Here is a 25,604-nt window from a genome sequence, read left to right on the forward strand (position 1 = left end):
GTCGACAGAATCGTGGCAATAGCTCTACGAAAACACAATGTCACCAAGAAATCGCTTTATTCATCATTCGTTATCTGAGTTGTGTAAAATGTTCTGAAAATGTGAATATATTCGAGATAAGCGAAAGCTAATGTTCTGAAATTGTCGATGAATAAATAGCTATAGTAATTGTGTGAATATAGAACAGAACTCTTTCTTTCGTGTAGTGGTCTCTCTCTATCTCTCTCTGTCTCTAGCAGTATTGCCGTCTCTGTCTATCTGGTTCTTGAAGGTTCGTAAACGGAAGCGGAAGTAGTCTCAAGTTTCGCCACTTTGTTTGGCTATCTCCCTCCCCCTCAGTATTTATGTTTTTATTTCAAAGAAAGTAATCTCTTTCGGATTTGGCGATTTCATTTGTTTTTGGTTTTTATGTATGGATTTTGTTTTTATTAACATAAATTTCAAAAAATAATGTTTTTAGCGTTTTGTTGATGTTTTTGTTTGTTTGTTTTGTTTTGGACTTGGTGTTTAGAATTAGATTTAAATATTCGATATGCACTTGATGGTTGCCTTGCTGTTTTACAAATGTATTTGATGTACGTGTGTGTTTCATTTCATAATTTCTTGTTTTTCACTTTTGTTTTTTGTTGTATGTTGTATGTGTGGGTCGCATACATCGGCTCGAGACGGAAATTAATAAATATATTCATCCTCACATGATGCTCTGAAGTTCTTCTGCAGCTACCGTTACGAGTGTAGGTATAATAAATCTATGTTTATTAATATTATTATTATTAAAGGTTATCATTATTATATGATCTGGCTCTGCTCGGATCCGGGTGGTGCCTCGATGCCCAGGCCCAGGTGCTCCTACAAGTCGGTCTCGCCGTAGAGAGCTGTGCTGAAGGACATGTAGTCCAGGGCGCCGGGCACTCCGTTGGGTCCCTTGTAGGGCGGCATGCGCTGGATGCAGTACTCGGCCTGGTCTGGGGGCAACTCGCGGCGCAGTTCGTCGGGCAAAATGTATGGCTAAAATAGGAGGGAAGTGATTAGACTCTGCAGGTAATTAATATCCCTTCATAAGTAGCTAAATAACCCACCTTATCGGCTGCCAGGATTCGGAACGAGTCGATCACTTGTTCGGCAGTGTCGGTATCGGTGCTCTCGCGGGTCATGAAGTCGAGGAAGGCGTCGAAGTGCACGTAGCCAGTGTTGTTCGGATCGACGACCGCGAGGATGCGCTGGAAGTCGAGGTCGCCCTGGCGATCCTTGCCGATCGAGTAGCCCAGCGAGACGAGGCACGACTTGAACTCCTCGGGCGACAGGCGGCCGGTGCGGTTCTTGTCGAAGTGATTGAAGCTGCTGCGGAACTCGTTCAGCTGCTCCTGGCTAATGCCCTTGGAGTCGCGGGTGAGGATCTGGTTCTCCACCTCGTTGATGTTGCGGTTGATCGAGGTGAGCAGCTGCTCCCAGCCGACGCGCAGCGTCTCCATCGTGTAGTTGGTGTAACGGTTCTCGAAGATCATCGACTCCTGCACCGCCTGGTGGATCTTCTCCAGCTCCTCGATGTTCGGCTTGTAGGCATAGACGGCCTGCTCGTACTCCTTGAGCCGGTGCAGCTGGTCCTCCAGCGATCCCTGCAGTCCCATGCCGATGGCCGTCACCGCGTCCATCTGCCGCTCGATCCAGGGGCCGACAATGTTGGCCTTCTCGGCGAACTGGCGGCGCAGCATCTCGTTGTTCTGCTGCTTGCGCAGCTCGTTGGCCAGCGTCTGGTCGCGCTGAGGGACCAGCTGGCGGACGTCGCTCCACTTGCGCGTCATATCGTTGGCGGTCAGCGTGGTGTAGGGGTTCTCCAGGCCGCCGGGGATCTGGTGCTGCTTCACAATCGACTCCACCTCGCGGACCAGGTTCACGATCAGGTTGAACTCCTTGTCGGCCTCGCCCAGCGTCGCCTTGAACTGGTCGTGCGCCTGGATCAGGCCCTGGATCTCCTCCATGGTGTGCACGATGAACATGTCGACCAGATCCTCGCGCGTCCCGTCCAGCCAGTTGTTGAACGGCGCCGCCCGCTTCGCGAACTCCAAATGCAAGATGTCGATCTTCTCCAGAATGCGCTCGGCCTCGTCCAAAGCGGTGCGCCTGCGCTGGGTGAGGGCGCCCAGGCGGTCCCACTGGTCGCAGATGCGCTGGCACCTGGCGTTCACCGACACGCAGTCATGGTACTCCAGGGTGCTGTGAAGGTAGGTAATCGGGGATTAGTTGGGGGTCTCTCATGCTCGCTTACAGGAGTGAAAGAAATGTGATGGGATGGGATGGTCGATTGGAGGGTGTTGCCAGTTAGTCTACTTTAAGTCGGAGATTCCATAATAGTAACTAGTAATAACCTGAACTAGAGAATATCTTCTGATATTGTAATATCTTCTACATAGGAATTATTTTATTTTATTTATTTATTTTTTTTTTTTTTTGGCTTATTGAAACTAGTATAGATTCCATAATAGTAACTAGTAATAACCTGAACTAGAGAAACACCTTGATATTGTAATATCATCTACAGAGGAATTATTTTATTTTATTTTTTTTTATTTATTTATTTTTTTTTCGTCTAATTAAAACTAGTATAGATTCCATAATAGTAACTAGTAATAACCTGAACTAAAGAAACACCTTGATATTGTAGCATCTTCTACAGAGGAATTTTTATTTTTTATTTTTTTTTTAATTTGGCTAATTAAAACTAGTATTCAATACTACATTTAATGGAAAGAAAATGGCACTGGAAACAGAGGCTAGTGTTTCAGAATTTATATAGAATTTACTCTTACAATGATCATCAATTCTTCGGAAGATGATTTATATATTTCCTCATCTAACATCATCATTAAATGCGTTTTATCATTATTAAATCAGAGATTCCATAAAAGTAACTGGTAATAACCTTAACTAAAGAAACACCTTGATATTGTAATATCTTCTACAGAGGAATTATTATTATTATTTTTTTTTTTATCCATTTAATGGAAAGAAAATGGCACTGGAAACTGAAGTCCTTCTGCCGGACAGAAGCTAGTTCTTCAGAATTTATATAGAATTTACTCTTACAATGATCATCAATTCTTCGGAAGATGATGCCCATTTATATATTCCCTCATCTAACATTTATATCTACTTGTCTCTGGCAAACACCGGTGTCTAGATGACTAGATGACTGATCGAGGAGGTGGAGTTCTACCTAACCTCACGCTGGATCACGCAGATCGGGGATTATATAGATCGTATCGACCGTATCGGTGGCAGCAGGCGGGATAATCGGATAAATCGAGATTAGCTAATGGGCTCGCTCGGGGCGGACACTTACTTCAGCTCCTGGGCGATGGCGGCGATCTGCTCGACGCGATCCTGGTGGGCGGCCAGGTCAGACTCAAAGGCTTCGTGCTTCTTCTTGAGGGCCTTCAGCTCGTTGAGCTTGCACTGGCGGAAGTCCTGCGACTGCAGCATCTCCTCCTTGCCGCGCGTCCAGTCCTCGTGGGCATCGGCCTGTGCATCATGATATTTAATATATATATATAGATGTAGCCATAGCTTGTGCTCACCTTGTGCTTGAACTTCTGGGCCAGATGCTCGAGGCGCTCCAGGCGCATGGTCTCGGCGAGCAGCCACTCCTCGAAGGCCTTCTCGGCCAGCTCGAGGCCCTTCCACGAGTTGGAGATGTCCGAGACGGTCTTGCCCTCGGTGGGCAGGTAGGCGGGCCGGTTGGACAGGCGCAGCTTGGTCTGCAGCGTGTTGAAGTTCGTCTCCAGCTTGGCCTTCTGCTCGACGCGTGGCGGCTTGTGCTTGCGCCGGTAGGTGCGGTACTCCTCCAGCTTCTTCTGCACGCCCGCCAGCGAGTTGTCCGCCTGGCGGGAGTTCAGCCACGGCATGGTGCGGCGGATCCACTCCAGCAACTATATGGGATTTGGGGGTATATATTAGTATACGTTATCTATCCTATATATAATCTGGTTTACTCACATCACTGGCCAGACGCTCGTACTCCTCCATGAGGCGCTCGTTCTCCTGGTTGACCTTGAGCACCTTGCAGATGCGGTTGGCAGCGGTTTCCGCCTGGTTACATGGTTGGATGGGGGTGGAAAAGGAGGTTGCACATTAGAAGGCTTCAATCGTTTCGCTCTGAGTGTGCGTGTGTGTGTGGGCACGGAACGAACTCAGATTTGGAAAAGCGAGAACAAGACGAACAGGAAACGGAAACAGGAACAGGAACACCGGGCGCCGCGGCTCAGTCCAACTCAGCTCCATGCCAGCGATTCGATTCCGATTCGAACTGAACTGAACTGAACTGTGTGCCCTATATATATATTCGTATATAGAGAACGTTGCAGAAAGTAAAAGAAACGGAAACGGAGGAAGCAACAGAAAACGGGGCAAACAGATGCCATTTCAGTTAAGCGGTCTAGGGATTAGGATGCTCTGGCAAATCTGCAGTTAGCATAGCGATCTGTGTTCTTTGTAGGTGTTTATGGTATGATATGATGTGGCCAGGAGAATCAGTCAGTCGAATCTTGGAGATTTCAATTGGAAAAGGTGAGAGATGGTATTTAAAGTGTAATAATTTAATGAGAAAGAAGGATAGAAGGACAGTTTGGATAGACCGACTGATAGGAGTGTGATCTATTATGATCACTTGATACATATTAAGGATCCCTGTTCGGGCGCCATGTGTATGAAATGTGGAATGGTATTTAAAGTATAATAATTTAACGAGAAAGAAGGATAGAACGAAAGTTTGGATTGACCGACTGATAGGAGTGTGATCTATTATGATCACATATTAAGGATACCTGTTCGGGCGCCATGTGTATGAAATGTGGAATGGGTGTAGTGTTCTGCTTTTTTCTTTTTTTTTTTTGGGTGACTGGATGGGTTGTATAACAGACCTTTTGGGCGCCACTGAAGCAGTGATAGTACGAGGACACATAGGTCATCACCGCCCGCTCATCGGGCAAAGCTGTATTCTGCAGATCTGTGATCGAGTGTGTGTGTTTGATTTAGCATTTTTGATTTTGATTTTTTTCAGGAGGGTTGTTGTTGTTGTTGTAGTTGTTGTTGTTGTGGCGATTGCAGTTGCAGATTGGTTAATGGCAGTTGTTGGTTTGTTTGTTTTGATGAGCGGAGCGAGCGCGCACACAGAGAGATAATCAAAAAGAGAGAAAGAGAAAGAAAGCAACAAACATACAAATGGTGGTTAGTCTCAACAGGCATCGAACGGTATTACAGATATTCTGGGCTTAAACTAAGTTAGTTAATCATCTTAAAACATGCCGGCGCTCAAAACTCGATCACTTATTTTCTGGGAAATATATCAGGGATCGAGTTTCGGTTGCAGGCGCCAAATTAAACACTTATAAATATGGCAAGCTCAACATGGCAGCATTGCAGATTATTGGCAGAACATGCAGGGCGCACGGAACGGAGATATGTGGAACCTACCAACTGGAAATAGGCTAACCTGGGGTTAGAGACTCGGTTATTAAGGGGTTAAGGTTGTTAGAGGAAGGAAGCTTTCTTCTGCGTTATAAACGCTTTCTGAACAGTTGGGATCGAATAATAGATCAAGTATCCCGGCTTTATCGGAAACCCTAGCGAGTTTCGAAGTTAGCTTCATCATAATCTCCGATATCTTTGCGAGCGCAGTTAGTGGGGCAATAGTTAGCATCTGGCGGATGCGGATGCGAATGCATATGCGGATGCAAATGCGGATGCGGAATACAGGCCAATGCAAATCGAATCAAGACAAATCCAGGCGATTCAAATTTGATATAGGAGAGGGCGCAATTTCGTGGCGATTCAGATTCCCGCTGCCCTTCTGGTTGCTGTGTGACTCAGCCAGTGATTTTGGTTTGACCTTGGCTCGACCTTGGCCCCATACCGCTGCGACCTTGGCGCTTTCACGCGGCGCATTTGGTCAAGGTCTCCGCGGCGGCTAAAAACGGAAGCAACATCAGCAGCAGCAGCAGCGGCAACATCGCAAAATCGCATAAAAATATACTTAGAACGAGGAAGGCATATGGCTCATATATAGATATAGAGATATATGTATATCGATATGCCGCTAGAGCTAGATATTTAAGTGTATCGTGGTGAAGTTTAGTCACATTGTAATTATTCGGGACGTAGGTGTATTGTCTTGTGGGTTCGGGTACATGCGTCACATTTCCAACCTGTTGGGCTCCCTGGAAGGCGTGGTAGTAGCAGGAGACGTACGTCATGATGGCACGTTCATCCGGTTTCGGAGTGTTGATCAAATCTGTCGTTGTTCACCAATCGCAGTGATTAGAGCCGGAGCCCAGTAAATGGCTTATTAACTACGCTATCATCTCGAGTAGTGGGAGGAGTTGGAGTGATAATATCATTACTTTACCAATTATTAATTACTCGAAACTTTCCAAGGATCTCCTCCCATTACTGAGCCCATTACTGAACCCATTACCACCCATCTTCAGGCAATCAGTCCCCGGCAGACTTACCATCTGGATCCAACATGCGCGGAATATCCAGATACTTCTCGGCCACATCGAAGGCAGTGTTAAGATTCTCCAGAGGATTGTCTTTGGACAGCTTGGCGTAGTCGATAAGATCTGGACGATGGCGATGGATGAGGGCGCAGAAGGCCAGACCATCCTACAAAATAAAACATGGTTATTTAGGCCAGGCAATTAAAGGCTTAACCCATCCAGTTAACCCACCTTGAACGACAGATGGAAGTTCTGTACGTTGACGTTCTTGTAAGGAGCCGTCTTGCGCTGGCACCACAGCAGCAGACCCTCCTTGGCGGTCATCTCCTCCACGGAGATGTCCTGGATGGCGAAGCGCAGGATGATCGTCCAGATCATGCCCAGGGTCATCTTCAGGTTGCCATCGACGATCTCCTCGGCGCCAATGGACACCAGGTGGACGCCCTTGGAGGCGATGAAGTCGAGAGCCTTGTTCACGTTGGCGATCTTGTGGAAGCGCATCTTGCCGCGATCGGGCTTGGGCAGCGTCTCGCCGGAGATCACCTCCAGCAGCAGCATCAGCTTGAGGCCGTTGCGGAAGTCCTCCTCGATGTTGTCGATGGCGGTGCCGGCTTTGCGCAGATGACTGTTACACCAGGCGGTAAATGTCTGTGGATATGGGATATGTTTAATTTGTTAATGTTTTTAAAAGGGTTAAATATAAATATTAGTGGTTCTGTTTGAGGAAATAAGATTTAATGGAGAGTTAAGGGAAGGTATATAGCTTTTTCTTTATTATATATTATTATTATATATTTATTTCTAATAATACTAACATGTTAAACACTTGTATTAAGAAAGTATTGTATTTTGCTTTGGTATGAGTGGAATATATTTAAAAAGAAAACAAAATCGGAATTAATTAAAGAAATACCAAGATCGTAAAGTACCTAAAGAGGCCCCTTTTTGTGGGCGTGACACCCTGTATGGGGAAGGAATATTGCTTTTTCTTTATTATATATTTATTCTTTTACTAACATGTTAAACACTTGTATTAAAAAAGTATTGTATTTTGCTTTGGCATGATAAATATATACTCAAAAAGAAACAAAATCTCAATTGAATGGAGAAACACCAAGATCGTAAAGTACCTAAAGAGGGCCTTTTTTGGGGGCGTGACACCCTGTATGGGGGACAGCTGATCGCCGCCAGCTGTCCCCGAGTCGCAGTTCCTGTTTTTGTTTCGCCACCCATTTAGGGCAGTCCCAGCCCAGAGATCTCCCCCCTCCCCCTCCCCTTTTTTTCGCGACCCACTGTTGTTGCAACTGCGGCTGACAGTTGCAGTTATTTTTCACCGAATGGGGACAGACAGAACAAAGAGAAAACAAGAAAAGACAGCGGGCACATGTGTATGTATGGGTATAAACCAGTTCTTTTTTGCGCACACTTCATTATTTTGGAGGCCCCACCCCCTCCTCCTCCTCCTCCACCCACCCAATGGGTATATGGGTGTTGCTTACAACTCGGAATAGGTGTTCAGTTGCCTGGGAATATGCAGATCACTCATAAAATGGGCTTTATTGATTGGGCAGACCGGAACAATCGAAAAGGAAAGGAAGAGAAGGAGGAGGAGGAGGAGGAGTGGACCTAATCGATTGACAAATGGGCTGCATTTACGGCCTTATATGCATCACAATGGATCACCGCTAGAACGGGATCAAACATGCATAGCTTGTATAGAATATCGGGGGGACTCCACTTTATTGGCCATTAGCTTACAGTTAGGTGCGTGAGATCAGAGCGAGACAGAGAAAGGAGATAGAAAGGAGATAGAAAAGAGAGAAGATCTAAGCTGAGAACAAGAAATGCAACTGTTAATGCAAATGCCCCTCTCACGTAACGATCAAAACGGTTGCCGGGGACAGATTACACATTACCCACTCGAACAATAACAACTTGAACTAGGCCAGCAGCCGGAGAGCGCCAAAACAAGTCGCTCCGGCTTACCGCTAGGCTGCAGCTCGAGTCTCCATCTCGAGTCTCTGCCATGCAGCATCCAGTGTTGCCAGCAGAATGCAGGCATTCCCGTTAGATCTAGCTCTTTTCTAATAATACGTAATACCCATTTCCATAAATCTCTTTTATTTGTTTTTAAAAACATTCGAAAGCGGAAGTGAGTGCTATTTTTGACATTTATCGTCTTTCTCACACTCAAGTGTCATTTAATTGGGGAGATAGACAAACAGACGTCATTAAAGCGGCCTCAAAAGGACGCACTTAAGTGGGTCATCAAAACATAATTTAATTATAATTTTTGTTAAGGGATTTTTTTAAAACTGTTTACATTTTGGAGTTTTCCCACCGCCTTTTCCCCCTGAAAATCTAAAAATCTGGCAGCTCTGATTGTCGCAGCCTCTCCCTCCTTCTCTCTCTCTCACTGTTGCATTCCGGTAACCCGTTTTCGCCTCTGATCAATTACCGTTATCGGGCAGCGGCGGCGGCGGCAGAGGCCAGTGGCCTGCGCTTGCAGCGAAGCGCCAGAGTTGCCTGGACCAGCTTGCAGTCTCCATCTTCCAGATCTATGATTGAGCAATCTTTTTGGCCGGTCAAGGCGCACGCGCCAAGATCGAGAAAAAAAAGCAGCCAAACGAACGACGTCTCTTCCTTAGTTTTGTTTTTCTTTTTTTTTTTCTTAAAAAAAGCTTTTTTGGGGAAAGCTCTCTATTGGCAGAGCAGCAGAAGAATCAGCAACGCACTCGCTCTTGCACACCCATTTTTAGCCGAGTGTAATTTGAGCGGCCCCATAGCATGGACTCATTCGCACATGGCCAGGCGACCAAGCAGCCAAGCAGCCAGGCGGATGAGAATGGAGGAGGGTGGCAACCCTGGCCGATGATCCTCCTCATTCATTCACACCTTTCGCACACCCATGACTCATGAGCCCCACCACCCACACCCATGCAAATGCCCATCCCCTCTCTTTACACCTTTTGTTGCGCTGTTGCGATCAATGTAAACACAAAACAGAAACAATTTTATTTCAGTGGCTGTTTTCTTTCTTTTTTCGGCACTCATTATTCAGCAGCTGACGAATTCCGTTCGGTAATTTACGGTTACGAAATACATATATAGAGAAAGATAGAGAGAGAAAGAGAGATGCCACGCATACATGTCCGAGCATGTCAAGCTCAAGTCATCTGGCGACCGCCAAAAATCTTCATATTTTCGCTTTATTTTGCATTTATGTATTTTTCGACTTTTTTTCGATCTGTGTTAATTATTTTCAGTTTCGTTTGTGCGCCAGCGATTTGTCATTGCATTTTCGCCATGCTTTACGAGTGTGGGTGGCTGATGAATTTCGGATGCTCGGCCACAGATACAGCTACAGATACAGCAACAGCTACAGATACAGCCACTGAAGAGATATTCTGAATCCGAATCGCGTGGAAATGTGGTGCATAGGAATGCTGTCTATTTATAATTGTCAATTTCATTTCACCACCTAGGCGGCGTGTCAAAAACACAGCCTTGCACTAAATTTTGGCTGGCAATTTATAGAATTATGTATATAAATAATATATCTGTGCGGTTGCAGGTCTCTAGGTTAGAGCTCTTGGGGACGCAATGGGATGGGATCTGATAGGATGGAGTGGTTCTTTGGTCTCTGGGATAGTCACTTTTCACTATCTTTCGTTCTTTTTGGCCTTCTGGCTCTTATCGAGCACGACCTTCAGGTTTTTCTAGTTGTCCCCACCTCAATTGCCACCTACTTATGGATCGATGTTTCCAGCTTTATCTAAACAGTGGCAATTAGTTGCTGTTCTTCTTTTGACGCCACAGGTATAACGGTATGCTTCCGCTGGCTGCCAGACAGCGACAATCGACAATCGACAACCGACAGACAACAAACAAACAAACTAAGCGATGAAAAAGTGAAGATCAAAGGGATGCCAGGGGGTAATTGAGTGGAAACTGTATGGAAAATGGGTAGCCCAATGGAATGTAACCTTCGATTTCGATAGGGTTGGGTTGGGGGTTGGGTATCTTTCCCATGACGATCAGAGCAACCTGTTGGGTGGCTGGTGGATCGAAGACCATCAATTGGCATCCAATTGGATCTTCGATTTTCATAATCATAAGAGATCGAAGGCTCTTGGATATACGTTCTATATATGCCATCCTATATGTATAGTTCCTGAACAGCAACAAACTATTTTCGTGCTATCTTCAAACATTGCTCGAACAACAAGAGCCATGAAAATCAAGAAAGAAGAATTCTATTTTTAAAACGGCCCGCTGAGCTTTTTTTTGTAGTTTTTGTTCTGGCTTTTTTTTGTGTTAGTCCTATGTTGTTGTTGTTGCGGTGGTGGTGGTGTTGGTGTTGGCTCGGTAAAATATTGAAACATAATCGAAAAATATAGAACCCAGCCAGACCAAAGAGCATATATCCAATACATACGAACTACGGATACAGTAGTCATTCGAAAAATTGGGCTACAATATTCGAGAAGTTTTACAAAAATATGACAGAGTGAATCATTTTTGACCCCTTTGAACTCAATTGCAATATCACTATTTTACGTTTAGCTTAATTAATTCCTTGTAAAGTTTTGAATAGGAAATTTATGCTTTAAAAATGATAGGTAAATCCTGAAGAACTTTTATATTCTGACCTAGGGGGTGGGTATATTGTATGATATTTATGAAGTGTTGAATATAAAGACTTGAAGACTTAAGCTTCTTCGGCATAAATTTGCCATGACCCAGAATGCGATGGCATCGATTCCAGAATGTCTGACTGAGGGTTTTAGATTTGAATTGAAAATGGTTTCTGGTATTCGGTTTTAGGCAGGATTACTGGTGTTATAGATCAAAATAGTAAGGCTAGTTGGTTATAAAGATCTGATAGCTCATGAAAGGTAAGATTATCGGTAATTTAGAACAATATCCAAGGTTTCTTTGGGAGGCGGAACTGTAGTTCCCAGGATTACTAGTATTTGTGGGTTGCCTAGCACTATCTCCCCTCTCACTCACCTTCTTCTGTTGCTTCTCCCACGCAGGGTCGAGAAGGCCCTCGCGCTCCCACTCCTCCTCCTGCTCCATGTACCCATCTCCGTACTCCATGGAGAGTCCGTTCTCCATCATCATCTTGTGGCGCTCTCAGAAGTCCCGCTCGCTCGTTGTATATATCTAGCTCGTTCCCTGTCCCGCTGCACTCTCTCTCGCTCTCGCTGCTTCTGGTGGTGGTGCTGCTGTTGTTGCTGGTGATCCAGTTGCTGCTGCTGCCGAAGGAAAACGGAGGTTGTAGGTTGTTCGGTTGTTCTTTTTGCCGCGGCTCAAGTCGTTCGATTAGAATTGGTTTGGTTGGGTTTGCTTTTGCTTTTGCTATTGGTTCAGATTCTGGACAGTCTCTATATAACTGTGCCTGTGTGTGTGTGACTGAGTGCTGACTGACTGACAGACTGATTGATTGATTGATCGATCGATGGCGCAAAGCTGGCCCGAGTGAGTCCTGAAAGCTCTCCTCGAGAGACACAACAACGACGACAACAACAACCTGCCACAACAGGTGGTTGCCTTGCCGCCTTACCCGATCAACCCGATTAACCCGATTAACCCGCTAACCCCGCTAACCGTTTCCCGCTAATATTCCGAGTTGAAAAAACAATCGTATTGAATCATGAATTTGGACTGGCTAAATCGTTGTATAACACGTTAATTTGCTGCTTAATTATTTTCGCGTTTGCTTTGCTCGTTCTTTTGTGTGTTTTCCGCGCTCGTTCCGTTTCGTATCGTATCGTATCGGTTAAAAATAGTATGTTTTGAAAAAGTTTTATTTTCGGCGTCAACGTCAACGCAGCGAAGGGAAGTGGGCGGGGCCGCGGGCGGGGGCGGTAGCGGAGAAGGACGGTTCGGGATTGGTACATATTTGAAATAATTTTGAGAAATAGCGCGAATTCGGATCGGAAATCGGAACTGATCCGGTAAATATAGATCGATATACTCGCGCGGTGGGTTGCTCTCGTTCCCTTTTTTAAATTGTGTGTCTTATTTTTTATTGGTAGCACTTTGACTCTCTATATAGATCATATATATGCACATATTGTTCGGATATATATAGAGATATATGTGGTTAGGCATATATAACCATCGCACGCACACACACACACACACACCTTACACACATGCACAGTTTTCGTTACTTTTTTTTTTTTGCTTCGCTCATTTGAATTATTTTTTGAATTTTTTGTATTTATATTTATTTTTCAACGAGTACCAAAAAAAAAAAACCAAAAAAAAAGAAAATAGAGTATAGCGAAAGCAAGTGAGTCGGTTAGCCAGAGATATATATATGCACATATATAGATATATATATAGTATATATCTATATCTATTCGTGTGTGTGTATTGGAACCAAACAAAAACAAAAACAACAAAACAATCTGTGTGGACAGCAATTGGAGCAATATCTACGTGTGTCGCTTGCGAAGAGAAAGACCCGCTCGCGTTGATAGCCAACTCAAAACTGATGTCGCGCCAGCCAGCTGCCAACTCTGAATACCGTCGCAGTCGCAGTCGTCGTCGCAGTCGCCGCTGCTGCTGCTGCTGCCACCCGCACCCCTTGCCCCCATCCAACCGATCCGCCGCCCCACCTGGCCCACATCACATCGCCCACCGCACCACATCCACATCCACTACATCCACCACATCCACAGCAGCCGAAGAAGAAAAGTCTGGCGTGCAGCGGGAGCATCGGATCGAATCGGATCGGTTTGGATCGGTTGCTTTGGCTTTGGCTTTGAATAGCCGAAGATCCAAATTATCCGAAGATCCCAACATCCGAACATCCGAAGACCCGAACCTCCAACGACCCAGAGACGCAGAGTGTAGAAGGCAGAGAGTGGGAGTGGGTGGCAAAAGAAAGTATGAATTCGGCCAGCATAAGCGTACGAGTGGTGGGACCCTATAGTTTTGATCATGATATAGGGGTATGCTGTGCGCTGGTTATCTAGTAATTATCTGGTAATCTATGTTTTTCCAAAAAAAAAAATTCCCGTAAATAGGTTTATTTGTTCGTTCACGAGGTATCCTGAAGATAGGGTTCGGGGACCCAAAAATATTATTGTAAAGCTGTGGAAATATGTGTTATAATTAGCTAAATATTTCACTTACATTATAATTATATAATTAGAATTAACCTTTTCAAGTTTCGAAGACCTATTATGTTGTACTTCTTAATCCATTAATTTTTTTAGTTATGTGAGTTATTTAAGATCCTCAGACTAAGGGGTATCGCAAATATTTTACTTGGATTATAATTACAATTATATAATTATTACAAAAACATTTTTCAAGTTTCGAAGACCTCTTCTGTTGTAACTCTTAATATATTTATTTTTTTAAACAATTTTTTAGTTATGTGAGTCATTTAAGATCCCCAGACTAAGGGGTATCGCCAAGTCCACACTCTTTAGCCGGCGATCTTTCTTGTTTTTGCTCATTTGCAGCTGCGGCTTGCAGCCTGCTCCCTGTTTCGTTTTTTTTTTGCTTGGTCTGCGGCGAAGAAGAGAGCTCTTGGACCCCCATTAGTGAAATTGGTAGGAAAATGCAGTTGCAGGCGACACACGAGGAAAGTAAGTGGGGTCTGGGGGAAGGGGAAGGGGCACCCTGTATGCGATACATGCGAATGCGAATGCGAGACGACAACAACTTGTTGGCCCCCACGTCAGCTTGTCTGTCTCTCTGTCTCCCCACCTCCTCCACTCCCCCCGGGACCCTCCTGGTTTTTAGTTTTCAGTTTTCCGTTTTTCTCCTCGTCTGTCAGCGAGTCAGCATCAGACATCCACCAATAACCCCCCTTCCTGGGTCTTCGGAAAACGCCCCCGCATAACTACGAAAATAGCAAATTGTTAATTTCGCTTCGAAAACTCTTTTCCAATACACACACGCACGCAAATCGCGAATCGGCGAAGGAGAAGGGTTTTTTTTTGTTGGGGGGGAGCACATGATTTTATTGGCATGCTTTCATGGTTTTTCCGTGCGAAACATTTCATTTTTCATTCCACATTTCACATTTTTCAACACGCTGCTACATAGGTTTGCCTTTTTAGCGGGGCGAACGAGAGAGATGATATTTATGAAATTTATTAAATATGCTCGCAAGCCACAAAATCAAGGATAGCGATTAGCTAGACCAATAAAAACCACCCACAATAAGTGTGGACATTCGGCCGTCTCCCTCGCACACTACATGCATCTCGCTCGCTCCGAGTGGGAGCTTTCGAAAGCTCCAGATGTAGGATCCTAAGATCTCTAGATTCGATTTGAATGGAGAATCTGGGAAAACGTTTATTCCAAGAGAATAAAGGATTCCAGCAAGGATTCCCGAGAACACGTCGCTTTGTCCCAATTTTAAGCTATTCCTTGGCCTGAGATATAGCGATAAGATAGAGAGAGATATATAGACAGAGATAGAACCCAAATTCGGCTATTTATAGATCATAATGTGCGTCGTCAGCAACGAGTTTTGTTCTTTTTTCGAAAACAATATCTATTCTTAGTCGCTGCTTGTGCGTTAATACCATATTTTTGTAAATACATACTAACATACATTCCCGCTGAGACATAAATTGTATAAAAATTGACCAAATGCCATTTGAAAGGCAGCCACATCAAGGTGAGGAGTGGGGCAAGCACGACACCCGAATACGCATGCAACAGGTACAGTGCGGTTCGCGAAGAGCAGGCGATCCTTTCAAGGACCAGAACTCTGGTTTCATTTTGAAATTTGAAAGGAAAGTTTAACGGATCTCAAGATCTTTCTAACTGTATTAAGTACAACCTAAAAAAGAACTACTACTATCATGCATTTAGGAGACTTGAAGGATTCGATTACTGGTGGGTAAAAATCGGGCTTTAAATAGAGCGTCTATTTTTGAACAGTTTGCACTGTGAAATTTATTTATTACCTCCATCTAATTATATCACACATATATTTGGAAGAAAGCCAACTATTGAAAGGCCTTTAGAATAAATCAATTAACTATTAATACAAAAATTTTATTAGCAAACGAAAAGATTCTTATAATTCGAATTCGACTTACAGTCCCGAAACGCACCGCTCGTGTGGACAATTGGATTAATCGCAGATCCCGCGATCCGAATATATCCAAGATAAAACGACAATATATCTTGTTATGCAGTTTATATTTTATACATAGATAATTTTTGTTGCTTTTCGTCTGTTTTGTATCTCGCATGTAATTAATAACGCCTGGGTACAATTATGTTAAAAAGTAATTACAATTGATTTAGAACGGGGCCAGCACCGCAGAAATGCGCCTGCCGACATATATGCATATGTATACCGAACTTGTATGTTTACATACGTCTGTAGATCGTAACTATTCATTAATTTTAACCTTTATATATTTAGCTTTAGTTTAACTTTTACTTTTAACTTTTACTTTTACTTGCTTGTGTGCTTCTTCTCTTTTTTCGTGTTTTGTGTTCTTTTCAAGTTTTGGATTTTGTTTGTTTTTCGTTTACGGGGACATAAACGTCGAGGAGGCTAATCTTCATCTTAAGGAAAACATTTTCTACATCAATAATAATAATATTAGGTAATAAAAAAAAATAAACAATTACATACACATTTAGCGTAATATTAGAGGGGCTTTTGGAGGATATCGTGGGGGGGAGAGGATATAGAGAGGAGAAATGCCAACAAACGCAATCACAATGCCTACTCCAGTTTCATTGCCAGCCCAGGCGGCGGCGGCGCCTCCAGCTGCTCGAGGAAGAGCTCCTCCAGCGGCCGGTCGCTGGTGATGCGGAAGAGGAACAGGTGGTCCTGGCACTTCAAACTGATCGAGCGCAGCGCGGGCAGGCGCAGCAGCAGCTGCGCGAAGCGTCCGTCGTCGCCGGGGTGCTCCAGACGACAGTGCTCGTCCAGGCAGGCGTACACCTTCTCGCGGCACATCTCGATCTCCGCCCGGTTCTTGATGCCGCGTATGTCCGGGTTGTACAGTATGATCGCCTTCAGGCAGGCCAGCTCGCGTCGGTCCAGATTCAGGCGCTTCATCTTCACGCTCAGCTCGGAGAGGATGCGGTCGAAGATGGCCGAGACGCCGGCCTTGATGGCGCTGTTGCGATGGTACGAGAAGCTCTGGTTGAGGAACAGCTGCTGCGGCTGCAGCCCCGGCGAGCGCCGCTCGAAGGAGCCGTCGTGGCCGCCGCCTCCTCCTCCTCCTCCTCCTCCACCGCCATCGTCCAGCGAGACGATGCTGCACCAGGCCACGTTCGCGATGAGCAGCTCGATCCAGGCGGCCTTCAGCAGGATCACCTGGTCGTCCAGCGGCACCTGGGCGAAATGGGGCATCAGGCGCGCGTACTCGACCATCTGGAAGAGCTGCTTGTTGACCACCTGGCACAGGGCGGACACGGCGCCCTTGTAGTCCGGCTGCACGGTGGAGTAGGGGCCGACGCGCAGGAAGGTCAGCGCCCGGTCGCCGCTCTGCGTCTCGGCGCGCTGCTCGGCCTCCAGGATGCGCTCGATGGAGAAGTCCCTGGCCACGCCGCTGTTGCCCATGAAGTCGGCCTCGGAGCCGTTGCCGCTGCCAGGGGGCATCCCGGATCCTCCGCCGCCAGCTCCTCCTCCTCCTCCTCCACCGCCACCTCCGCTGGAGCCGCCCAGGGAGCCGGTACCGCTGCCCCCGCCGCCTCCTCCGCTGGCCGCCAGCCTGCCTGCCGCATTGCGGGCGCCACGCTGACGCTCCTCCTGCACCGCCTCGCGCTTCATGCCGCAGGTGAGGCACTTCTGGTAGCGGCAGTACTGGCAGCGGTTCCGCTGCCGCTTGTCGATGATGCAGTTGCGGTTCTCGCGGCACGCGTATGTGAGATCCTTGCGCACCGTGCGCTTGAAGAAGCCCTTGCAGCCCTCGCAGCTGTACACGCCGTAGTGCTTGCCGCTGGCCCGGTCGCCGCAGATGGAGCACAGGTGCTTGCTGCCGCTCAGCGGATGGTTGGGCGGATACTGCTGCTGCACTGCAGCGGCTGCAGCGGCGGCGGAATTGGGCGCCTGCGCCATCTGCGAGTCACCGCCGCCACTGTTGTTATTGCTGGAGCCTGAGCCTGAGCCTGAGTTGGGCAGGACGTGGACCATGGACATGGCCTGCATGAAGGGACCGGGACTCTCGGCCTTCGGCGAGAAGCTGCTGTTGTTGCTGTCGTTCAGCTGCGAGATGTCCGGCTTGACCTCCTCCTTGATGTGGCTCAGCCGGAAGCTGGCGTCCTGGTCGCAGTTGTTGTCCATCGTGGGATGCGGATGCTCCTCCTCGGGGTTTCTCTTTTGCTAGCGCTCTTCTTCGCTTGCGAGTGCGAGTGTGTGTGTGCTTTCACCTCCCTCTCTCTCTCTTTCTCTCTCCGTGTGGGGGTTTCACTTTGCCAACGCCACCGTGTCCGTTCCGTCCGTCCGTCCGCTCGCTTTTTCGACCAAGTGGATGGGGCCAAGTGGAGCAGAGCAGCTCGCTTTGCTTGCTGTTTATTTGCAGTTCGCCGCTGGGGCCACGGGCTGCATTTACATAATCTTGGGCCGCTGGAGCCGCGCACTGGTCTCGCTCGCCGCCAAAATGCCAAACAATTGCGCTTTTTAGTTTTAGCAACAAACTAAGAATGCCAGACTTTCTGACTAATGCATTAAAACCTTTTTTCGCGTCGACATTTTTTCTCAACAAAGACTAACTCACCACGGCGGAGCAACTCACCATCGTGGAGATGGGCGCGTGACACAGGTTGCGCAGTCACGGTCACGACTTTGGCCATTTGTGATAGGATGAATGGCATTATCTCGTGGTTAGTAAAGGGGAAAATATTAATATTACAAGTTATTAAAAATTAGAGTTACTATCTTTAACACTATCTTAATTGGGATAATATATTATCTGCCTAAAATGTAAACATTCCCGTATGACGACTCGCGCATCTCTATTTCACCAAAACAGTGGATAGAGTTGTCCGCTCACCTGCTTAAACTCATTTCAGTAGGCGTCTGTGCCCCAATTAAGGCGCCAATTACCATTGAAGCTGCCCAAAATGAATCATCTTGGCTTTCTTAGCCCCCAAGTAATGCTTATCAATCAGTCAATCAATCGAGTTGAATATGCGACAGCCCTGGCAGCCATTGCAAAACTCACCACACGAATGCAACACTGCGTCTGTCTGGCTCCCCACACCCCTGCTCACCACCCCACCCCGCCAACCACCCACACACTGCCACAGTGCAAATAATTTTGCCCCGCTGCAATTATGGGGAAATGCGAAATGGAAACGCGACTGTGCGCCAATTTCACCGCTGCCGGCGGCAGCCTCGACCCCAAATCGCCGTCGCCGAGAATCGAGCGGTTTGGCCACTGAACTGGAACCGCGAAGCCGACGGCAAGCCAAACCAAAACCAACCGAATTAGGCGAAATGCAAATGCAACTTACTTGCAGCCAGTGGCTTTGGATGCGCCGCAAGGTGACGCTCAGCGCTCACGGTTGTTTATTTACCTTTTTGTTTGGCTATCGGCTATCAGTGCTCGCGGGCACACACACACACACGTTTACGGACACGGACGCACGACGCTGATTTAATTTGTTGCAATCGCTATTGTAATTGTAGTAATTGAGTCCATCATCACAAAGAGACGCGGTAATTGGCGAATGCGAAACAACAGCTGACGAGTGGTGAGAAAGCCCGTTTGAAGGCGGGGTGAATAACTGGTTTGTCCGTGGTGAAGAAGATGAATTTGAGATGGGCAAAGAATCGTTTCTTCCAACGGCCGGTGACTGTCTCCGGTATCGCGGTACGGTGTATTCGCTAGGGTGGTGGGTTAGACTTGGGTTGTGAGCTCGGCTAGATGTTTAAACTACGCGCCGATTTCGATGCGCATGGCAAGATGCAAATTTAACAATTTTAAAATTTTAGTAAATTAATTACAGTATAAAAAATGAATGTTACAGCAAAAAACAAAAAAAAAATTCATATTTTTGTCAAAAACCCAAATTCCTAATCTCCAAAAAAAAACAAAACGGGTTTTTTCGCTAAAACAAACCAAATACTGATTCAAAGTATGGATTGTCATACCTTTTTAAAATCTCTATTAAATTTCCTAAAGGTTGGCATTTAAACCTTGACATTTTATTTATTTTTAATTTTTCGAAAAAAATCATGGGGTACCCCCTTATAAAAAAATTAAAAATTGGCGAAAATTTTATTTTTCCAAAATCATACGGAAAGTTTTATGGATTTATAGCAAATTTTGTTATCTGTTCAAAACAGTATGAATTTTTGGTGTAGGACCATTTTTGGCCAAGTTACAGCAAAAAAACCAAAAGAAAAATTCGAATTTTTTTCAAAAACTGAAATCCCGAATTTCCAAAAAAAAACCAAACCCGTTTTTTCGCTAAAACGAACCAGTTTTTTCGCTATAACAAAGCAAATACTGATTGAAAGGATGGATTGTCATACCTTTCTGAACTCGTCATTAAATTTCCTAACGATTGGCATTTAAACCTTGACAATTTATTTATTTTTAATTTTTCGAAAAAAATCATGGGGTACCCCCTTATAAAAAAATTAAAAATTGGCGAAAATTTTATTTTTCCAAAATCATACGGAAAGTTTTATGGATTTATAGCAAATTTTGTTATCTGTTCAAAACAGTATGAATTTTTGGTGTAGGACCATTTTTGGCCAAGTTACAGCAAAAAAACCAAAAGAAAAAATTCCAATTTTTGTCAAAAACTGAAATCCCGAATTTCCAAAAAAAAACCAAACCCGTTTTTTCGCTAAAACGAACCAGTTTTTTCGCTATAACAAAGCAAATACTGATTCAAAGTATGGATTGTCATACCTTTCTGAACTCGTCATTAAATTTCCTAACGATTGGCATTTAAACCTTAACAATTTATTTATTTTTAATTTTTCGAAAAAAATCATGGGGTACCCCCTTATAAAAAAATTAAAAATTGGCGAAAATTTTATTTTTCCAAAATCATACGGAAAGTTTTATGGATTTATAGCAAATTTTGTTATCTGTTCAAAACAGTATGAATTTTTGGTGTAGGACCATTTTTGGCCAAGTTACAGCAAAAAAACCAAAAGAAAAAATTCCAATTTTTGTCAAAAACTGAAATCCCGAATTTCCAAAAAAAAACCAAACCCGTTTTTTCGCTAAAACGAACCAGTTTTTTCGCTATAACAAAGCAAATACTGATTGAAAGGATGGATTGTCATACCTTTCTGAACTCGTCATTAAATTTCCTAACGATTGGCATTTAAACCTTGACAATTTATTTATTTTTAATTTTTCGAAAAAAATCATGGGGTACCCCCTTATAAAAAAATTTAAAATTGGCGAAAATTTTATTTTTCCAAAATCATACGGAAAGTTTAATGGATTTATAGCAAATTTTGTTATCTGTTCAAAACAGTATGAATTTTTGGTGTAGGACCATTTTTGGCCAAGTTACAGCAAAAAAACCAAAAGAAAAAATTCCAATTTTTGTCAAAAACTGAAATCCCGAATTTCCAAAAAAAAACCAAACCCGTTTTTTCGCTAAAACGAACCAGTTTTTTCGCTATAACAAAGCAAATACTGATTGAAAGGATGGATTGTCATACCTTTCTGAACTCGTCATTAAATTTCCTAACGATTGGCATTTAAACCTTGACAATTTATTTATTTTTAATTTTTCGAAAAAAATCATGGGGTACCCCCTTATAAAAAAATTAAAAATTGGCGAAAATTTTATTTTTCCAAAATCATACGGAAAGTTTTATGGATTTATAGCAAATTTTGTTATCTGTTCAAAACAGTATGAATTTTTGGTGTAGGACCATTTTTGGCCAAGTTACAGCAAAAAAACCAAAAGAAAAAATTCCAATTTTTGTCAAAAACTGAAATCCCGAATTTCCAAAAAAAAACCAAACCCGTTTTTTCGCTAAAACGAACCAGTTTTTTCGCTATAACAAAGCAAATACTGATTCAAAGTATGGATTGTCATACCTTTCTGAACTCGTCATTAAATTTCCTAACGATTGGCATTTAAACCTTGACAATTTATTTATTTTTAATTTTTCGAAAAAAATCATGGGGTACCCCCTTATAAAAAAATTTAAAATTGGCGAAAATTTTATTTTTCCAAAATCATACGGAAAGTTTAATGGATTTATAGCAAATTTTGTTATCTGTTCAAAACAGTATGAATTTTTGGTGTAGGACCATTTTTGGCCAAGTTACAGCAAAAAAACCAAAAGAAAAAATTCCAATTTTTGTCAAAAACTGAAATCCCGAATTTCCAAAAAAAAACCAAACCCGTTTTTTCGCTAAAACGAACCAGTTTTTTCGCTATAACAAAGCAAATACTGATTGAAAGGATGGATTGTCATACCTTTCTGAACTCGTCATTAAATTTCCTAACGATTGGCATTTAAACCTTGACAATTTATTTATTTTTAATTTTTCGAAAAAAATCATGGGGTACCCCCTTATAAAAAAATTAAAAATTGGCGAAAATTTTATTTTTCCAAAATCATACGGAAAGTTTTATGGATTTATAGCAAATTTTGTTATCTGTTCAAAACAGTATGAATTTTTGGTGTAGGACCATTTTTGGCCAAGTTACAGCAAAAAAACCAAAAGAAAAAATTCCAATTTTTGTCAAAAACTGAAATCCCGAATTTCCAAAAAAAAACCAAACCCGTTTTTTCGCTAAAACGAACCAGTTTTTTCGCTATAACAAAGCAAATACTGATTGAAAGGATGGATTGTCATACCTTTCTGAACTCGTCATTAAATTTCCTAACGATTGGCATTTAAACCTTGACAATTTATTTATTTTTAATTTTTCGAAAAAAATCATGGGGTACCCCCTTATAAAAAAATTTAAAATTGGCGAAAATTTTATTTTTCCAAAATCATACGGAAAGTTTAATGGATTTATAGCAAATTTTGTTATCTGTTCAAAACAGTATGAATTTTTGGTGTAGGACCATTTTTGGCCAAGTTACAGCAAAAAAACCAAAAGAAAAAATTCCAATTTTTGTCAAAAACTGAAATCCCGAATTTCCAAAAAAAAACCAAACCCGTTTTTTCGCTAAAACGAACCAGTTTTTTCGCTATAACAAAGCAAATACTGATTCAAAGGATGGATTGTCATACCTTTCTGAACTCGTCATTAAATTTCCTAACGATTGGCATTTAAACCTTGACAATTTATTTATTTTTAATTTTTCGAAAAAAATCATGGGGTACCCCCTTATAAAAAAATTAAAAATTGGCGAAAATTTTATTTTTCCAAAATCATACGGAAAGTTTTATGGATTTATAGCAAATTTTGTTATCTGTTCAAAACAGTATGAATTTTTGGTGTAGGACCATTTTTGGCCAAGTTACAGCAAAAAAACCAAAAGAAAAAATTCCAATTTTTGTCAAAAACTGAAATCCCGAATTTCCAAAAAAAAACCAAACCCGTTTTTTCGCTAAAACGAACCAGTTTTTTCGCTATAACAAAGCAAATACTGATTCAAAGTATGGATTGTCATACCTTTCTGAACTCGTCATTAAATTTCCTAACGATTGGCATTTAAACCTTAACAATTTATTTATTTTTAATTTTTTGAAAAAAATCATGGGGTACCCCCTTATAAAAAAATTAAAAATTGGCGAAAATTTTATTTTTCCAAAATCATACGGAAAGTTTTATGGATTTATAGCAAATTTTGTTATCTGTTCAAAACAGTATGAATTTTTGGTGTAGGACCATTTTTGGCCAAGTTACAGCAAAAAAACCAAAAGAAAAAATTCCAATTTTTGTCAAAAACTGAAATCCCGAATTTCCAAAAAAAAACCAAACCCGTTTTTTCGCTAAAACGAACCAGTTTTTTCGCTATAACAAAGCAAATACTGATTCAAAGTATGGATTGTCATACCTTTCTGAACTCGTCATTAAATTTCCTAACGATTGGCATTTAAACCTTGACAATTTATTTATTTTTAATTTTTCGAAAAAAATCATGGGGTACCCCCTTATAAAAAAATTTAAAATTGGCGAAAATTTTATTTTTCCAAAATCATACGGAAAGTTTTATGGATTTATAGCAAATTTTGTTATCTGTTCAAAACAGTATGAATTTTTGGTGTAGGACCATTTTTGGCCAAGTTACAGCAAAAAAACCAAAAGAAAAAATTCCAATTTTTGTCAAAAACTGAAATCCCGAATTTCCAAAAAAAAACCAAACCCGTTTTTTCGCTAAAACGAACCAGTTTTTTCGCTATAACAAAGCAAATACTGATTCAAAGTATGGATTGTCATACCTTTCTGAACTCGTCATTAAATTTCCTAACGATTGGCATTTAAACCTTAACAATTTATTTATTTTTAATTTTTTGAAAAAAATCATGGGGTACCCCCTTATAAAAAAATTAAAAATTGGCGAAAATTTTATTTTTCCAAAATCATACGGAAAGTTTTATGGATTTATAGCAAATTTTGTTATCTGTTCAAAACAGTATGAATTTTTGGTGTAGGACCATTTTTGGCCAAGTTACAGCAAAAAAACCAAAAGAAAAAATTCCAATTTTTGTCAAAAACTGAAATCCCGAATTTCCAAAAAAAAACCAAACCCGTTTTTTCGCTAAAACGAACCAGTTTTTTCGCTATAACAAAGCAAATACTGATTCAAAGTATGGATTGTCATACCTTTCTGAACTCGTCATTAAATTTCCTAACGATTGGCATTTAAACCTTGACAATTTATTTATTTTTAATTTTTCGAAAAAAATCATGGGGTACCCCCTTATAAAAAAATTTAAAATTGGCGAAAATTTTATTTTTCCAAAATCATACGGAAAGTTTAATGGATTTATAGCAAATTTTGTTATCTGTTCAAAACAGTATGAATTTTTGGTGTAGGACCATTTTTGGCCAAGTTACAGCAAAAAAACCAAAAGAAAAAATTCCAATTTTTGTCAAAAACTGAAATCCCGAATTTCCAAAAAAAAAACCAAACCCGTTTTTTCGCTAAAACGAACCAGTTTTTTCGCTATAACAAAGCAAATACTGATTCAAAGGATGAATTGTCATAACTTTCTGAACTCGTCATTAAATTTCCTAACGATTGGCATTTAAACCTTGACAATTTATTTATTTTTAATTTTTCGAAAAAAATCATGGGGTACCCCCTTATAAAAAAATTTAAAATTGGCGAAAATTTTATTTTTCCAAAATCATACGGAAAGTTTAATGGATTTATAGCAAATTTTGTTATCTGTTCAAAACAGTATGAATTTTTGGTGTAGGACCATTTTTGGCCAAGTTACAGCAAAAAAACCAAAAGAAAAAATTCCAATTTTTGTCAAAAACTGAAATCCCGAATTTCCAAAAAAAAACCAAACCCGTTTTTTCGCTAAAACGAACCAGTTTTTTCGCTATAACAAAGCAAATACTGATTGAAAGGATGGATTGTCATACCTTTCTGAACTCGTCATTAAATTTCCTAACGATTGGCATTTAAACCTTGACAATTTATTTATTTTTAATTTTTCGAAAAAAATCATGGGGTACCCCCTTATAAAAAAATTAAAAATTGGCGAAAATTTTATTTTTCCAAAATCATACGGAAAGTTTTATGGATTTATAGCAAATTTTGTTATCTGTTCAAAACAGTATGAATTTTTGGTGTAGGACCATTTTTGGCCAAGTTACAGCAAAAAAACCAAAAGAAAAAATTCCAATTTTTGTCAAAAACTGAAATCCCGAATTTCCAAAAAAAAAACCAAACCCGTTTTTTCGCTAAAACGAACCAGTTTTTTCGCTATAACAAAGCAAATACTGATTCAAAGTATGGATTGTCATACCTTTCTGAACTCGTCATTAAATTTCCTAACGATTGGCATTTAAACCTTGACAATTTATTTATTTTTAATTTTTCGAAAAAAATCATGGGGTACCCCCTTATAAAAAAATTTAAAATTGGCGAAAATTTTATTTTTCCAAAATCATACGGAAAGTTTAATGGATTTATAGCAAATTTTGTTATCTGTTCAAAACAGTATGAATTTTTGGTGTAGGACCATTTTTGGCCAA

General features: G+C 42.1%; 2 protein-coding genes across 7 annotated transcripts; both read right to left on the reverse strand.

Moving 5' to 3' along the window:
* Positions 1-40: 40 nt before the first annotated feature.
* On the reverse strand, positions 41-19,167 carry Actn (alpha actinin). Of its 6 annotated transcripts, none has more exons than XM_070218328.1 (10): positions 19,023-19,167; positions 11,508-11,755; positions 6,726-7,142; positions 6,507-6,660; positions 6,135-6,286; positions 3,994-4,086; positions 3,576-3,926; positions 3,341-3,519; positions 1,080-2,214; positions 41-1,008 (listed from the first exon to the last, which is right to left on the reverse strand). In XM_070218328.1, the coding sequence occupies exons 2-10, from the start codon at positions 11,619-11,621 to the stop codon at positions 850-852; spliced, it is 2,754 nt and encodes a 917-aa protein (XP_070074429.1). In that variant the 5' UTR covers positions 11,622-11,755; positions 19,023-19,167; the 3' UTR covers positions 41-849. The 6 variants fall into 6 exon arrangements, with proteins under 6 accessions (XP_070074429.1, XP_070074428.1, XP_016996241.1 ...); XM_070218327.1 differs by having other exon boundaries at positions 18,960-19,161; XM_017140752.3 differs by lacking the exons at positions 6,135-6,286; positions 19,023-19,167 and adding exons at positions 4,917-5,002; positions 12,948-13,032.
* On the reverse strand, positions 15,664-18,240 carry usp (retinoid X receptor ultraspiracle). Its single transcript, XM_017140753.3, has one exon. It carries the CDS (start codon positions 17,785-17,787, stop codon positions 16,219-16,221), a length of 1,569 nt encoding a protein of 522 aa, XP_016996242.2. The 5' UTR covers positions 17,788-18,240; the 3' UTR covers positions 15,664-16,218.
* Positions 19,168-25,604: the final 6,437 nt, after the last annotated feature.

Source organism: Drosophila takahashii, chromosome X (assembly GCF_030179915.1).
Source record: "Drosophila takahashii strain IR98-3 E-12201 chromosome X, DtakHiC1v2, whole genome shotgun sequence".
Taxonomy (NCBI): Eukaryota; Metazoa; Arthropoda; class Insecta; order Diptera; family Drosophilidae; genus Drosophila; species Drosophila takahashii.